Source organism: Suricata suricatta, chromosome 3 (genome assembly GCF_006229205.1).
Source record: "Suricata suricatta isolate VVHF042 chromosome 3, meerkat_22Aug2017_6uvM2_HiC, whole genome shotgun sequence".
NCBI lineage: Eukaryota > Metazoa > Chordata > Mammalia > Carnivora > Herpestidae > Suricata > Suricata suricatta.
This window is the reverse complement of record NC_043702.1, coordinates 145,113,249-145,131,194: the sequence shown is the minus strand read 5'-3', so window position 1 is coordinate 145,131,194 and position 17,946 is coordinate 145,113,249. Positions and strand designations below refer to the sequence as shown.

Below are 17,946 nucleotides of genomic sequence, written 5' to 3'. Positions count from 1 at the left end.
GAAAAACCACCTACATTTATATAACAGAAGAAACAACAAGAGTTGGGTGGTTGTAAATTTCTGATGGGAAATAATTATGTTAATTAAGAATAATAACGAGACTAATCAATGCAATCAGATCTACATATGACCCATAGGTACCGATGGGGTGGAGGTTTCATGCCTGAGTCCATCATGTATTTAACCATGAACTATTGGTGGTGGCACCACTTTTCTACAGCCCTCTGTGGCCATAGTAGTAATGCCAGGGGAAGCTTGGAAGGCCTTGGAAGAAATATACACTTGAGAGGGGTCTTTTTGCATCTTTAAACAGCTTCATGATATATTCACATACCATAAAATTCATTCATTTGAAGTACAGGAATTTTTATTATATTCCCAGAGTTGTACAATCATTGCCATTATCTGATTACAGGACATTTTTATGACCCACTCCCAAAAGAAACCCTTACTGATTACAGTCATCCCTCTCCCTGCTTCCCTCTCTCAGTTCCAAGCAATCGTAACCAGATTTCTGGCTCCATACATTTGCCTATTCTGCGGATGCCTGGGTGGCTTGGTCGGTTTAGAATCTGGCTCTTGATTTGGGCTCAGGTCATGATCTCACACTTTGTGGGTTCGAGCCCCATATTAAGCTCTGCACTGGTAGTGCAAACCTGCTTGGGATTCTCTCTCCCTCTCTCTCTCTCTCTCTCTCTCTCTCTGTGTCCCTCCCTATTCCATCTCTATGTGCATGTGTCCCTCTAAATAAATAAATAAACTTAAAAAAAATCTGCCTATTCTGGATTTTTCATAAAAACGGCATCCTAGAATATGTGTGGGGACCTCTATTATAACTATTACTTAAGGCCCCACTGGCTGTTTTTTGTCCAAACAGCATTCTGTCTCTCCTACATAGTACTTTGTATTTCTTGCAGTGGTGTTTAGTTGTTCCATCTGTATATTCTTTCCATAATGGTAATACACCCATAGAGAATAAGAGCCATTTTATCATTAATTTGGTAATTCAGTCATTTATTCAACACAGTTAAAGAGCTCTTTTCTTTAGATGTCAAGAGTCAGAGCATTATCATACTTTGGTATGACTTGGACAAATACTGCTTTCACCAGTGATTTAACTTGACCTTGTTGGCTTGTGTTCTAATTCAACTCCTTCTCCTATAGGCTGTTAATAATAATTTTTCTTAGATATAATTTCTCACATTTAATTCCATAATTGTATTTTTAGGCAAACCATATGAAAATTAAAAAAAGAAGATGTGATAAAACAAACTCACATTTGTAATGTTCAACTTCTGAATGATATAATCTGGACATCTTTTGTGCTCGACCATCTTTACAACAACGTCTCCGAAAGCCCGAGTGCCCTCTTCCATGGAAGGCCAGTATTCTGCACACTTGTTCTGTATTTTAAAAATATTAATACATTTTGCTTTTCATTGAAACAAATTTATTTATTAAAATGCTTTAAAAAACAAAACAAAAATTATTCACCTGAAATTCTCAAAATGTTCATGTATTCCCCTTTAAGTACTACATATATGCCTTAAGCTATGATGCTTGAAATGTATTCCATTTCCCACTAATGGTCCTGAAAGATTTCCTTCATACTAAGTAGCCAGAGGATGATCTTCCTAGGCTCAGCTGCATATTAAAAGGAGATGTGCTCGGTTGTCAGCAGAAATGATGTGGTTGCATGCGGTTAATTTCAGACTGGAGGGTAGGGAAGCTTTCACCCTTCCCGAAGTCCCGTTCCATGAATTACCACCTATCTGCCCAAGCACAGCTTTGTTTCAAGTATTTACATATACTTGTGACATCATTTCACTGAAATGCACTCAACTTATAACAATAGTGCAAAGAAATAGGAGTCAAATGTAAGTCCAGCAGAAACGCTTAAATTGTATTTCTTTATACATATATTTCGATATGGACACAATTTTTCTACATGTAGAAAAAGTTCAAATCAGGTGTCATACTGATTAAAATAGAGAACTGTCTGGTTTAGTCATCCAGCACATATATGTGTTTTTGTTCTTGTTCTGTAATATGATTTAAAACTCTCTTTTCCTAACCCTTGTTTTTAACCTATGAATCTTACCCTGTTTCCTTCCTCACATCGAGTGACCATGACAATGACTGTGGCTTTCTGTTCCCAGATCATCCTCCAGAAATCATCAACAGTTTCATCCCTGGGACCTATGAAGTAAATAAACACAAACTGATAAGAAATACCTTCCTAAAAGTGTTATGAAACAATTTTCAAAAAGAATGTTAGACTATCAGATAAATTACCTTGTGCAGCAATGTATTTCCTGGGTTCCTTGAAGCCCTGTTAAAAAAATGCACAAAGGTGTATCATTTACAGAACACTCAATTATTTATTCATGTGCAAGATCAGGAGTTAGAGGAAGTTAATTTAGAACCACCATCTCTTGGTTGTGGATTTCTCTGGACATTTTCAAATCATAAGGGACATTTTATTAACTCATGGTCAGCCTTTAAGCTGTGCCAAATACGTTAGCACTTACAAACAATATTCATGGCCTTAATGTGCCTTTGCTATAGACCCAAAACAATTTTGAAAACTAGACTTTATCCTCAGCAGGCAGGTGTAGCAATTTACAAAACTAATCCAGACATTCTTATGTTTTATGTCCTGGCAATTCTTAGAGCACTGTCTGTTACAGTTTAAACCTTCTTACAAGCCTTGTATTTGCTTTTGGGATTTTTACTCAATTTCTTTCAATAAATCATTTCAAGATTATCCCCACACATCTACCTTTTAACTAGTACCAGGATAGACCACCAATTTCCCTAGATTCCTTTTCTGCCATTGTAGATAAGAGAAAGAGTGACTTTAATTTCATTACCTACAGTGTTTGCTTCCTCCACTCCTATTACCAAGGGAAGGAGTATAGAGGCAAATAAGAGATTGTGCTCATTTCTTCCAAATTATCTCATATTCCTTAAATATACCTCAGCAATCAGAGAAGCTCTTCAGAGAGATAACCTTTGCCCATTAGATGAAATATTGTTACATCGGCTACAAGAATTCGGGATTAATATTAGTAACTTCTTGAAACTTCTATCTCATGGCATAGTAATATTTACACATTAACTGATTCAACACTTATTTATTAAGGGGCTACAATATGTCAAGTACCTATCTAAAAGCTGCAACACACTTTTCAGGAGCTCTTAGCTCTGATGGGGACAAATAAGTAAAATTCAATACCATAATTCCTACATATATATGAATAGAAAATATGTGTTTTTTCTCAGAGATGATTTATAAAATCAGCTCTCAATTACCTTACTTTTAAAACCAATGTTTGGAGGAAACATTATATACTAAAATAAAGTTTATCAATGCTAATTGTGAAAGCCTAGAGAAGTCACCTGCAGAATTGGTTAAAATAAAGATAACAACTATGACACAGTACTAGTAATTATCTTTAGACTATGACCTTACATTTGTGTTGTTTCTGATTATAAACAAGCCTTTAGAGGATCATATTAAAAAAGAATAAAATAAGAAATCACATTGTGAATACCATGAGCACGTGTCCCTTCTTGCTTGGGAGAGAGCCTACAAGGACAACAGTAAGCAAGGATACAAAATGTGTCCTGTATCAAACAAAGCTGATGGGAGGCAGGACATTAGGACAGGTTGGAGTGATGTCTCTATGGACAAAATATTTGAGAAGAAAAAAGTCTCAACCTGTTTCTTTAGCAAAAATATTGAAGATGCATGTTTCATAAAGGATCCAAGTAAAAAATATTTTTAAATGTTTTTTCATTTGTGTGTAATGGATTGAATAGCATTTTTCAAAAATTCATATCGACTCAGAACGTGAGTTCATTTGAAAATAAGGTCTTTGTGGAAGATGAGACTATACCCCTCTGGCGTTGGGCCCTAAATCTAATGACTGGCATCTTTTATTAAAGTTTTTTTTTAATTTATTTGAGAGAGAGAAAGAGAGAAAGAGAATGAGATGGGGAGGAGCAGAGGGAGAGAGAGACATAGAATCTGAAGCAGGTTCCAGGCTCTAAATTGTTAGCACAGAGCCTGACGTGGGGCTTGAACCCACAAACCATGAGATCATGACCTGAGCTGAAGTCAGATGCTTAACTGACTAGACACCCAGAAGCCCCAAATGACTGTTGTCTTTATAAAAGAAAGGAGACACAGGGATGTAAAAATCACACAGGGAAGATCATATGATCATGGAAACACATTTGAGGGTGTTACAGGCACAAGCCTAGGAAGGCCAAGAATTGCCAAGAGCCACTAGAAGCGAGGAGAGGCAAAGAGGGATTTCCCCCAGACTCTTCAGAGGGAGCATGTCTCTGCTGACATGTTGAGTTTGGACTTCTTGTCTCCAGAACTTTGAGAGAATACCTTTATGTTGTTTTAAGCCATCCTGTTTGTGACATTCTGCTATGTCAGTTCTAATACACCATGTAAATAAATATACACGTATGATTTGACCCTTTTTACCTATTCCACTAAAAACAATATATTCAGGTAGATTGAAATAAACAAACCTCAGTTTCAGTTCTTTTTCTTTAAGAAATGTTTGTGAATTGCCTCATAGCATAATATACAATTTGTCTACTATTTGTCAAAAAAATTTTTTTGTTAATTACTCTTTTGGCATTCTTCACATATTACTGATGTAATGTAAATCAGTATGACTCCAGTGGAAGATCATTTGGAAATATCTTTTAAAAATGCAAATGCATATTCTCTTTGACCTAGATATTCTTCTTTCAGGATTTTATCCTGATATACTAAAACCCATCATAAAATAATGAGTTAAAATTTTTCATTGAACCATTGTTTGTAACAGAAGATTAGAAAACACATTTAATGTCCATTAATATAAGCACTTATTAACTAAATCACAATACAGCTATACCAGGAATGACTTATACAGTATAAAAGATGTAGAAATGCTCTATGTCCAGGATCAGCAAACTACAACTTATATCTTATTTAAAAAATAAAAGAGTTTGGAATGCATTCACATTGTGTATTGTCTATGGAAGTTGTGGCCACTAAACTTCAGAGCTAAGTAGTTGTGACAAAAATGGTATGTCCTGGAAAACCCAATATGTGTTGCTTGGCCTCTTATAGAAAAGATTTGCCAACCCTTGTTCTTGTAATGATATTATTGTAATTACATATGTGTGTGTGTGTGTGTGTGTATGCTGCATATTTACTGCATCATTTATATATAGCACATCAGTTTACAGGTTTATAAATCATGGCACAGAAAAAATGTGATTATTATGTTAACATTCTCAGATAAGGAATAACAAATGTTGGTGTTTCTGGCTGGATCAGGAAGAAACAATATAGAGGTTACTTTGTGTGGTAAGTGGGAGCATTGGGCGAATGGTGGGTTGGGTGGAAAGAAAGTTTGTTTTCAGTCTCTCTCTGTTCTTACACTGCTAATTTTTTTTAAAAAATTTGTGTGATGCATTACTTATTTAGCAATTATATAATAAATAACATTTCAAGTTATTTTGGATAAATCAACCATATGCAACATTTACTTTTGGATAAATATGATGAACAAATGATCCAGGTCAATGAAGAATATCTCTGCTGAAATGCAATGTTATGTAACTGAAGCACAACACTTTGAAGTCAGGCAGACTTGGGTTTCAATCCCAACTCAACCTTTTACTACTTGAACAAGGGCAAGGATGACAAATTAACCAGAGTCTCCCTGTCCTCACTTCTACAGTGAGCATGGTGCACATGGTCATGGCCAATGTGGGGCTCTTATGAGAAATACTTATATAGATCATTTAGTCTAATATCCAGGCACCAAAGTATTTTAATTATTAGTATCATTTTTTGGTAGAGAGAAACTCTATAATATGCCTACTATTAATAACAAATAACTATTCCTGCAGATATTAATGATTGTGTTGTTTATGTAAGTGAAATTAGGAGTTTACTTCAAACTATTTCTAATAATATTTCTTAAATTTTGCCATGGCAAAGAAAGAACTGAATGAAATGTATAGATACAATTACAAAGACCTAAAATAATTGGCAGTTACGCATTTTTACTCACATCAATATAGCTGGCATTTATATAATTTGACCCTGCATCTCCATTTATATCTGAGAGTTCAACACGGTTATAATCATCTGTTCAAAGAAAAGAAATATAAATGTGAAATATTGAATAATCAAGTAGCCTAAATATATGGAAATCCAATTCTCAATGAGTACTTACAAGGAAGGATGTCAACATAACGATTTTTGTTCTGGTTAAAGGGTTTTCGAGCATCCTTGATAGAAAACTTGTTGAATACCCGTGGAATGCTCTGAAAGACATAAAGATCCTTTGGATCACAGCAGATTCAGGAAAAATAATTTTCCTCTTGCCACTTACCATTTTAAGCAAATGAGACATCGTGGAACATATTTCTTTTAGGCTGATGAACAAGTTGCATTGAGTAATTGAAATTAGCATTATTAGGAATCATGCAAAAAAACACTTAAAATGAATAATGGGCTACTTTGAGACTAAAAGCTATAAGTGAGAGCAAATTCATAATTAACCACCCCTTTAGAATTCACTTAAGGGGCCCCTGGGTGGCTCAGTAGGTTAAACCTCCGACTTCGGCTCAGGTCAGATCTCATGTTCGTGGTCTGGAGCCTCGCATCAGGCTCTGTGCTGACAGCTAGCTCAGAGCCTGAGCCTGCTTCTGGTTCTGTGTCTCCTTTTCTCTCTGACCCTCCCCCTCTCATGCTCTGTCTCTCTCTGTATCAACAATAAATAAAACGTTTAAAATTTTTAAAAAACAAGGATTCACTTAAAAGTCCATACTTGGATAATTACCTGGACTACAAGTACAAAACCATCCAAATATGTTTTGTGACACAACTTCATAACTAGTAATGATACACTAATGAATTATTTTGAAATATTTACTAGTTCCATGACTAGGAGTATCTCTTCTGGTCTATAAATATCTTCTGATAATAGGTGCTTTGACTATGTTGCAGTAATACATAGGATAAATTATAAAGATGAATCATTATAGCATACATTTAAGTTGGAATTGTCCTAATAATTGAGTACATTTCTCATCGTGTATCAGGAGGAGCACACACCTGAAATTCAGCCAGAAACAGTCTTCCTTCATCAGCAATCTTCCTCTTGTAAGTTTCCAACAAAATATCTGCATGAATTGGCTCCACATTCATCAGTTTTTCATCATCTTTAAACATATTAAGGATTCATGACTAGGGTAATGTCCATCTTTCAAGTGTTCATACAATTTCATTAAATTTATATTTAATTTATATACTTATAAATTATATAATATATATTATTAAATTATAATTAAATTTATTTTTGGACTAATTCTTTGCTTCTTCCTTTCTCACACATACTACCTGGAAAGTCTTAGTCACAGACAAAGATTCACCTATGTCTCCAAAACCTTGTGCTCCAACCTTCTCTGGGATTTATATTAACCTTTCACACTATCTCCCAGATTTTCCATATGGTTATCCCAGATGTACCTCAAAGTCAAAATGCCCAAAGTAAAAATAATTTTTCCATTAGTATTTCAAGTCACAGTAAACAAGATCACCATTCACAAACTAATTTAAGATGGAAACTTTCACAGTTATCCAATATTTCTCCCTCCCTCTCCACATCCAGTAGGTAACTGGGTACTTTCCATCCCTCCTGCCAATGGTCAGGTGCAGGCAGACCCCACATCCATGTAACTACATCTTCCTAACTCCTCTCTTGTCTCTAGTTTATCCCCATACTGATTTGTCTTTTAAACTGCTGCAAATTAGTCTTCTGAAATACAAATCAGAGCATGTAATTTTACTTGTTTAAAAAAATCTGATATTCTTATTAGTGTTTCATTGACTAAATGCTAAAGTTCGAATACATAATGTTATATAACAATTACCATACTTATGTATCTATATTATAGTTATTTTTCCCTTTATTATTCCCATGTTTAAGTTACCATAAAATTTTGTAAACAGACATATAAGAGAATAGGATTAATATCCTTATACTCAGGAGTCAGCTTAATCTGCTAATCCCTTAACACTCAGCTATGAATGAGTCCTGTTCATTTGTTATGCCTCCTTCATAAGTGTTATGAAACACTTTATATGTTATGCTTGCTTTATAACTTACTAAGGAGTAAAAATACATATTAACCATAAAGTGCTACAATTGTGTATGGCTCCTGAAAGGCAACAGTGTCCAAAGATTAAGGGAATATAAACTGCCCCCACCCAGTAAAAAATATGTTTCTCCTATTCATGTCAGGTTTTCCATCACATGATGAAAGTAGGTATCTGTTAAAGTTGCACATTTATCTTATAGTCTGCGGAAATTTTCATCCAAATACAGTTATCAAATTGGCAATGTACAGTCACTTCTTCGTGTTGCTGGGAATCTCTGGTATTCATTTTTTCTGAACTCAGGGCCCCTTTTGAGGTTTTATAGGGTTTGGGTAAGTTCTAAAGTGTGCCAATGGACAATTAGTATGAACTTTGAGATAAAAGTGTTCTTTGACACTCCCTAGTCTGCTTTGGCACCTTGAAATTGATTCCCCTTTTCTGCTCAGATACTTGTTACTCTTGTGCTCTTCATTCTTCCCTCAGGCTATCCAAACTAATCCTCAGAACATTTCATCTCATTCATGTATGCATTCATTGACATTTATTGAATTCCATATGCTCACATAGGTACTGGGTATAGAGCAGAGAAATGAGAGAAAGAAAAAAAAAAAACTTCCTACTTTTGCATCCCTAGCTTACATTCTAGTCAGAGGAAGATAGTTAACAAACAAATAAAATATATAATGCAATATCAAGTACTGATAGATTTTGGAATGGAAAATAAAGTCAATGAGAAGTTCCAAAGCACCAATCCTAAAGTTTTTGCAGAGGGAAACCTTTCAGATAAGTTAAAATAAGAGAGAAGAGTTCTGACATTTTTCCTGTCTTGAATATGAGGAGACAATCATTTTATTATTGTAAACAATGTCAATCTTTACCGCCATCCCCTTTAATGGATCAAAAATCACATTGAAAAATGAAAGAAATCTTGCAAAAGTTGAAAAAGAAGAGGAAAAAATGGAATTTCTTTTCCTCTCTTAAGTCAAATTGCAATTTTTTGTCATGTCCTTAAATGAGTCTTTTGTGGAAACGACCACCACCCTCTCTTGCAGAGCCTTGAGCACACTTACTATCTCTATCTCTATGTGACTTTTCATCTGCTCTCCCACTCCCTCATTTGTTGGCCTAATGTCTCCCCAGAATATTAGATGACTCAGATGCCTGCCTTTCCCACTCAGTCTTCTATCTTCTATCTTTCTCTAGAAACATACACATTCAACCACTACGGCATTTACCAAATTGCTGTCATATTTGTCAATATTTCTCTCTTCCTCTATTAGATTTTCAACCCTTTAAGAGCAGAGTCTGCGGCCTCTCACTGCCACATATTCAGCGCTGGCACCATAGTTGGCATACACTGGGACATTCATAGCACTTACTGATTGACTAAATAGATAATTTAAGCTTCATTATTGTATCAACAGAGGAAGTCTAGAGTAGATAAAAAATGTTGAATTCTTACTTGAAATGAATAGACTCAAATGTGAGAAGGATATTCATCAGTAAAATGTTTGTTTACTTACCCCTTTCAACAAGTTCCTGCTCTTCATCTCTATCGCTGTGAAAATAAGAAATGCCAGTCTGTATTTCTTAAGAAACAGAGAATTCAGTTGGAATTCTATTTATAGTTAATGAATGTATTGAATGGAAGCAGGGTAGATAAAGAGAGAAGAAAGGAGAGGAAGAGGGGAGAAAGGAGAAGGAAGGGAGGGAAAAAAGGAAGGAGCTGGGCAGGGGAAGGAGGAAGAAATGAAGGGGAGGAGAGGTGACTGAAGAGAATGGGGGGAAGAAAGAAAAAGTAAGGTAAGAAGAAACCAACCAAAGGTTTTCTGCTACACTCAATAAATGACTAATTATTTTATTTTAAAATTCTTGTTTTGCATAAAATGTAGTTGTTCCTGGCCAAAGAGATACATATACTTCCCTAGATACTTCTTTCTTTTTGCCTCTAACATTTCTACATCCTTTTGACCCACTTTGAACAAAAAGAATAAATACTCATTCTTTTCTATTATTATTTTTAAAAATCTGTAACTGTATTAATTAGTGTAGAAAATATTACTATTTACTACAAAGCAACAAGACCTCGTGAAGTTTTTGATCAAAAGTTCCCTGATGAACTGGACTTCATGCTACTTACTCGTTACTTAACTCATTCTAAACTTGCTTCATAGGCAGGTGTTTTCATCATTATTACTATTATTTGTCATTTTGAAATCAACTCTTACCAGGACCTTTTGTTGCGCAGGTCATAGATTTTGTAGAGAACAAAAAGCAGGGCTATGAATGTCACAATGATCAGAAATACCAGAAATCCAATCAGTGCTTTAGAATTATCTAGATACAAAACAACACATGAAGAGAGATTATTATGTCAAATACTTTGCTGAGTTCTTTGAATAATCACCTTTATGGTACTTTGATTTCAAATATGTTCATGTCTTTTGAGCTTTCAAAAAATTAAATTTTTAGAATGAGACCAAACACAATAAATTCCTGATATCATGTATTTTGCCTGTATTATTCAAAACAAATAAAAACATCTTATATTTTTAAGAAAGCAAATAAAGTACAGAAGAGAAACTCTCCTTCCTTCCACAAAAAAAAAAGCCTATTCTTTTATGTGATACTATCATTTAGACTTACTCTCTTCTTTCATTCACTCCATTTTGAAGGGATTAGGGAGGGAATCTAGTTATTATAAATCTCAGAGAGAAACTCATATGGCTTAACTTTATGTGCATAAGTGGATAGCCTCCTGAAAAGATCAGAAAGGCTTCTGTCCCACACAAATAAACTTTCTTACCTACTCATTGAGGTATAAAATCAGTTAACCAAGGGACAAAATTGTTTCATTCTACCATTAGAATTTCTTATCCTCATGTAAATGTTCACCAAAGTTTAATGTAAAACCACAGCCTTTCCTGGAGAAAGGGCAGAGAAAAGACAACATACTGGAAATGTCCTTTGCCCTGTATTAATAGCTCTTACTTTTCATGTACAAAGGGCAGAAAGGAATGCAGTGAAATCAGGGCCTCACTTCTGGAGCTAGACTTCTTAGGCTCTAAATCCTAGTTCTACCAATCCTAAGTGGAGCCTTGGCTAGAATCTTCATTATTTTTGTGACTCCATTCTGTAATTCCAAAAATGAGGTTAAATGAGTTGATTTACAGTAAACATTTGGCATAGTGTCTTGGATATATAAGGACTAATTACTTACTAGTCAAAAAAAAATGGTTTTGAGTCTCATTGCCAAAAACTGATTTAGTGACTTAAGATATCTTCAAGAATGAAACAAGGATCCCTGTCCTCATCTTCAAGAATGAAACAAGGATCCCTGTCCTCATGAAACTGACCGTCTGACATGAAGACACTCAACAACGCACATAGTAAATAAGCAAATGGTAAAATTGGTGAGAAGATGATAAAGACTGTGAGCAGACAAAAGAGTGAGCTAAGCAGATATCTGGAGGCTGCATGTTTGAGGCAGAGGAAGGGTAGGGCAAGAGCCCAAAGGTAGGAGCATGCCCATCATGTCCAAGGAAAAGCAAGAATGTGTGTGTGGCTGGAGTGGAGCCAGCGAAGGGTGTGTAGCCAGAGTTGCCACCTAAGAGTATTACGGGGAGAGGGAAGAGGTTAGGGCCAGATTTGTAGGGACTTGAAACCATTTTAATGATACATTAGTTTTTTAATGTATCATTAAACAGGCAGCACCTGCAGGATTTTTAGCAGAGAAGTAATATACTCTGACAACGTATTTTAGTTTTTAAGATTACTTGTTGAGAATACCGTAATCCAGGCAAAATATGACAATAGTTCAAATCAGGTTGGTAGCTCTAGAATGATGAGAAATAGTCACATGAAGTTGTAATTAGTGGACATCAGGAAGACTGTGGGCGCAGTAGAGAACAGGAGCTCACTTTTGGATTTGTGAGTTTGAAAAAATAATTAGACATCCAAGTTGAGATGCCAAATAGGAAGCTGGACACGTAAATCTGGAACTCTTGTACCATAAATCTTGCAAGAAAGGGTGTGGGACTGGACATAAATTTGAGTATCTTAATCATGGAGCTGTTATTTAAAGCTATAAGATTAAATAATTCACCAGGAAACTAAAATTAGATAGAAAGCAAAGAAATACCAAGACTAAGTACTCAGACACCCCAATATTAAGAGGTTGGAGTGGAAAAATAGAACCAGGAAAGGAGACCAACAAGTGAAATAGGAAGAAAACCAAGAGTGTGTCCAGGAAGCAGGTTTAAAAGGAAGTATTTCAAGGAGGACGGGGTAATCAAGTATGATGAATGCTGCTAAGTAAAATTCAATGAGGACTGAGAATTGACCTTTTGATGTTGTGTCAGAGAGGGCATTGTTGAATTTGACAAGAGCAGTTTCAGTGGATTGGCAGGCCCACAAGGAAATGGCAGAAGAACCAGAGACAGTCAAAATACAAATCTCTCTCATAGAGCTTTATGGTTGGTAGGTTGGGGGCGTGGAGATGAAATACAGTGGTGGTTGAATAGGAAATAGTGTCAAAAGAAATAATGTGGTTGCTGTTTGTTTTTAACAATTGCATACTGATTAGGCTTACCTAGCACAGAACGGAGATAATGATGCAGGAGAGGGAAAAGAGCTATTGGATCTGGATGTTGGGTGGTTGATGGTATCAGAGGATTCAAGAATAATTTCAAGAGTGATAATAATGATTGATAGTGAATTTACATTGTAGATGGACATCAGTGGGATGTGGAGTGGTACACCAGTGTTAAATATTGCTATTATGGTTTGCTATATGGCTAATGTAGTTAAAAAAGGAATTGATGTTCTTACTATTTTAGATGAAGAAATTGAAATTCAGCAATCCTAAATCATGTTTTTAAATTTTTTCTAAACTTTTATTTACTTTTGAGAGACAGAAAGAGTACAAGCAGGGGAGGTGCAGAAAGACAGGGAGACACAGAATCTGAAGCAGGCTCCAGGCTTTGAGCTGTCAGCACAGAGCCGGACACGGAGCTTGAACTCAAAAAGTGTGAGATCATGACCTGAGCCAAAGATGGACGCTTAACCGACTGAGCCACCCAGATGCCCCCTAAATCATGTTTTTAAAACTATACAGGAATAATGCATTTGAAGCAGGTTGGCAAGACTGAGAAGACCGTGTATTCTGGGTATTTAACCAGCCCTCCTTTTTTTCTTGTGGCAAAGATTAGCTAATGCTGAATGCACCAATTTTCTTTTCCTTCTGATTCAGCTTTACCTGCTGTTCCATGTAGCCATGTGACTGAGATAAAGGTAGCAGTGAGGTATGCTACTTCCAGGCTTAGTGTTTAAACCCTCTGGAGAGATGCTACATGCTCTCTTCTCCAGATTTCTGGATAGATGTTGGCAGCCATCACAAAACTAGAAGCCATATATGAAAAATAGAAACCCTATGTCAGTCAGCCTGGAGTAGTTTTGAAAAAATATGTACAACAGAACCCCACCACCTACATGCATACCGACGCCTACCAATTGGTGTAGGGTAAGAAATAAATTTTAGTTCTGTTATGTCACTTGGATTAGGAGGCTTATCTGTTAAAGCATCTGTCAACATTAATTAATTGGTACCTCTCATTCATCCCATACTTACTGAGTAAGTGCTATGTGTCTACATCAAGATAGTCTTTAGGGATACAACAGAATGTAAGGCATGAGAAGTTACCAGTTCTAAGGAAGTTTTCATTCTTTTGGAAGGAGGGGAAACAAATGCTAAACAGGTAAACCAACAAATAAAATAATTATGTATTTTTCTTAGATTTATGAAAAAATGAGCAGGGTGGAAAGAAAGTTTTACATGTTCAGTAGTGCTCTTCTTGACCACGAGACTTTCTATAACCTGAAAGATGGAAATGACCCAACTAAACAAACAACTGCCAGAGACAGCGTGTCACATGTTCAAAATGTGTATAACTGGAAATCTTAACAGTAGGAATATAGAAAATTAACTTTAAGTAGAGACTAGCAGATGTTGGACCTGAGTTTGAATTATGACTCCACCATTTCTTTGACTCATAAAAGAAGATAAATTGATTGAATTATCTAAGTTTCAATTTCCTCATCTATAAAATGGGAATGATTTTTTCTTATTTAAAAGGATACTGTGAAGATATATTGGTTGTATTGAATATTTTAGAGAAGAAGTTCTTATTGCAATAGACTCCCAAATTACCCAACATGTTTTTCTCAAATTCTTTTCACTAAAATTATCAATATACCCGTGATTGGTAGGATACATATTGATTGGCATGATTGTTTCCAGAATTTGTGGATTAAAAACCTCATCAGAGGGACTATCATCTAAACTTATCCACCTCAAGTAAATGACTAAAATGGAAGCATATTACTAGAAAAAAAGAACACCTTGAACAAAGATGCTGCAAGAAACTGCCCCATGACTATGAGGAAGCATTCCAATCCGTAGCAATTAATTAGGGTCAGTTCTACAGAAACATTAAGTAACATTGGTAAACTTATTAATGATAAAACAATCAAGACTTCACATATGACCTAAGAACACGTCTCTCCCTTCTTTCCAGGAACTCTGTTATTATTAAAGACCTGACAGTGGTATAGGTCCATAATGCCAGAGAGAATGGGAGAAGGGAAACTAGAGTTAGAGAGATTTCAGCAAGGTCTGGAAGGTAGAAAACAAAGGAGAGAAAGTCAGCACTGAAACAGCACACTGCATGGGATCCATACTCGTTACCCAGAATGCTTGAGTCTCAAATTTGGAGGCACATATACAGTGGAAACAAATCATAGGACCATAAATGGTAGTTGAATTCCTATTTACAGAAAAATAAAATACCCTGTGAAAAGACACTACCGGGAGGAGACAGAAGTTTGTTCTCTGAGAAAATTAAATGGAACAGGTTAAGAGACTCAAGGTAAAATCAGGCTTAGAACAGAGCTGGGACGAGGCCCAGGACTGAAATTAGGAGGGCAAAGTCAATGTCTGCAACACCTGTCCCTCTGCCCTACTATGGGGAGAATCATTCCCCCACACTGTAACCCTACTACAGGAAGTAGGACATTGATTAACTTCCAGAGATAATAAATGGTACTGCAGAAAACAAGTTATAAATATTACAGGGAACCTCCTCAGTCAACAGCCCTCTAAGGGCCACAGAACTTCTAATCAACCTTTCCTATTGTCTCGCTATAACTTTGATCAAACTGCTGATAAGAACCAAACTATTAAAGAAACCCTCAACAATAAAAGGGGGATTCCAAAATAATAATTTGACTTAGGGGTTCCAAAATGTAACCAACAGGAGCTCCAGAAGAACTATAGGGGAAAAAAGAAATGGAGGGGAAAAAATTCTCTGAGGTATAAGTCTCCAGGTCACAAAGACCAATAGTTACAAGAAAAGAAGTGAACAAGGCTCATGCATGACCAAGAATAAAGTAGAAAGCATAAAAGTCTCAAAGAGAAAAAAAATATGAGACTACAGAAAAAGAATGAGAAACAGAATGACATTTGAAAGGAATGCTGGATACAGGAGAACAAAACAGAAATACTTTTTCAATACTAGATTTTTAAACTAGGAATTCTATGCCAGGTCAACATAGGGATCAAGTGCCAGAGTAAAATTAAAGGATTGCATTTTTATGTGTGCAAGAGTTAGAATATGTTCTTCTTACACTAAAAAATATATATCAGTAAGACTTTTTTTTTTTAACAAGTGAGACTCGGACGTAGCAATCCTAAAACAGGAAGCTAATGAAGGAAAATTTTACCACAGTAGCTAAGCTGTATGCCTAGGTAGTCCAAATCAGTACAGGGAGAAAGGGGCCCCAGGAGCTCATTCGGGAATGTTGTCAAAGTGCAGATAATGAAATCCTATGCTCAGCCATATTTCTGGTAGGTGTAGGCAAGTCACAACCCCAGACTTCTCCTGGTGAAGCTATTACTATTAAAAAGTCATTCTAGGGGCTCCCGGGTGGCTCAGTCGGTTGAGCATCCAACTTCAGCTCAGGTCATGATCTCACAGTTCGTGGGTTCGAGCCTGGCGTCTGGCTCTGTGCTGGCAGCTAGCTCAGAGCCTAGAGCCTACTTCCAATTCTGTGTGTCCCTCTCTCTCTGCCCCTCCCCTGCTCATGATCTATCTCTCTCTGTCTCTCAAAAATAAATAATTGTTAAAAAAATTTTTAAGTCACTCTATTATTTATCTCTTATAAAAATGCCACTGTGAGTGAAGAGTCAATGAAATTTTCTTCGCTTTATGGAAAAGGGACCATGGGATAACACTCTAGCTCCGCTGACATGGAAATCTGATAAAAGTGGAATATTAGTTGTGTTCCTAGGCAACGTTGCCAATGGTGAAAATGATCCCCAATTGCTAAACTGCACCTGGACCAGAAGGATTTTGCATGAGCCACAGTGTCGTGGTGGAGGACTCAGTTTTAGGTCTCCCTGAGCGGAGTAATGCAGGGCACATCTCATTTCTGGGCACATCCCTTTGGCATGTCTGGAAGCTACTCCCATGGAACTATTGTAAGAGATACTGATTCCTTTCCTAACATGGGACCTCTGAGCAAGGGCAGCTTCCACACCCACACCCCTGACCTGATTCTCTTACATCTCACTGGCCTCTGGGAGGGTCAAAGACCAGTTCCGGACCGCCATGAGCACTGTTACCACTATTGCTACTCCCTTGCTGGCACACTGTATTTTCTGCTCTGTGTCTCCCTGGGTGAACTGGTGTCCCATCTGGCCTATTAATATGTGAGTGAGTGTCAAATGTCCAATTGAGTCTATGACCCCCCAGGGTAGATGCTGCAGCTAGAAGTTATCTGAATCATCAGAAAAAAATTCAATGAAGCTGTTTTTATTGTAAAGAATTAGAAAAGCATTTATATGAAAATAAAATCAAAGCTATCTGGTTGAATTTGGTGGGCATTTAATATTAGGAGATTTTAGGGGTTCCTGGGTGGCTCAGTCAGTTAAGCGTCCAACTTCAGCTCAGATCATGATCTCACAGTTTGTGGGTTCAAGCCCCGTGTAGGGCTCTGTACTGACAGCTCAGAGTCTGGAGCCTGCTTTAGATTCTGTATCTCCTTCTCTCTCTGCCCCTTCCCTGCTCATGCTCTGTTTCTCTCTGTCTCAATAATAAATAAACATAAAAAAATTAGAATATTAAAAAAATATATTAAGACCTTTTATTTAATAAATCAGAGGAAAAAAATGGAAACTTTACATATGACTTTGGACAGCAGTTTGGAACATAAGCTTTTATATAAACTTTCTTCTTTTCAAAGACATTGGAAAATAAGGCATTAGTGCTGGCATACATGCATATGTGTGTAAGAGAGTAAGACTGAGACATTGCAAAAACAGCATCAGAAACTGTCTACAGTCAGGGCACCTGGGTGGCTCAGTCAGTTAAGTACCTGACTACAGCTCAGATCATAATCTCACAGTTCATGGGTTCAAGCTCCACATTGGGCTCTGTACTTACAGCTCAAAGCCTGGAGCCTGGTTTGGATTCTGTGTCTCCCTTTCTCTCTGCCCCTTCCCTGCTCCCTCTCTATCTCTCTCTGCCTCTCTCAAAAATAAACATTTAAAAAGTTATTTTTAAAAAACTGTCTACAGTTGATAATACACAGATAGAGACTTATATCACTTTATTTAATTTTCAAACATGCAGATGGTTAACAAGCAGGAAAACCTAAGACAGTGTACTGCTTTCTTCCTCCACAGGATGAAATCTATGGGC

At 36.5% G+C, this 17,946-nt stretch overlaps 1 protein-coding gene across 10 annotated transcripts in view; it reads right to left on the bottom strand.

Annotated features, from left to right (window-relative positions):
• The window catches only part of PTPRC (protein tyrosine phosphatase receptor type C), a 116,830-nt gene that overhangs the window by 13,440 nt on the left and 85,444 nt on the right, over nucleotides 1–17,946 (bottom strand). For all 10 annotated transcript variants that reach the window (XM_029935408.1, XM_029935410.1, XM_029935411.1 and 7 more), the window contains 8 exons: nucleotides 10,417–10,525; nucleotides 9,712–9,746; nucleotides 7,145–7,251; nucleotides 6,261–6,351; nucleotides 6,096–6,172; nucleotides 2,296–2,332; nucleotides 2,102–2,199; nucleotides 1,278–1,403 (listed from right to left, as the gene is read on the bottom strand). In XM_029935408.1, coding sequence (XP_029791268.1) covers nucleotides 1,278–1,403; nucleotides 2,102–2,199; nucleotides 2,296–2,332; nucleotides 6,096–6,172; nucleotides 6,261–6,351; nucleotides 7,145–7,251; nucleotides 9,712–9,746; nucleotides 10,417–10,525 — 680 coding nt within the window. The remainder of the gene's footprint in view (nucleotides 1–1,277; nucleotides 1,404–2,101; nucleotides 2,200–2,295; nucleotides 2,333–6,095; nucleotides 6,173–6,260; nucleotides 6,352–7,144; nucleotides 7,252–9,711; nucleotides 9,747–10,416; nucleotides 10,526–17,946) is intronic.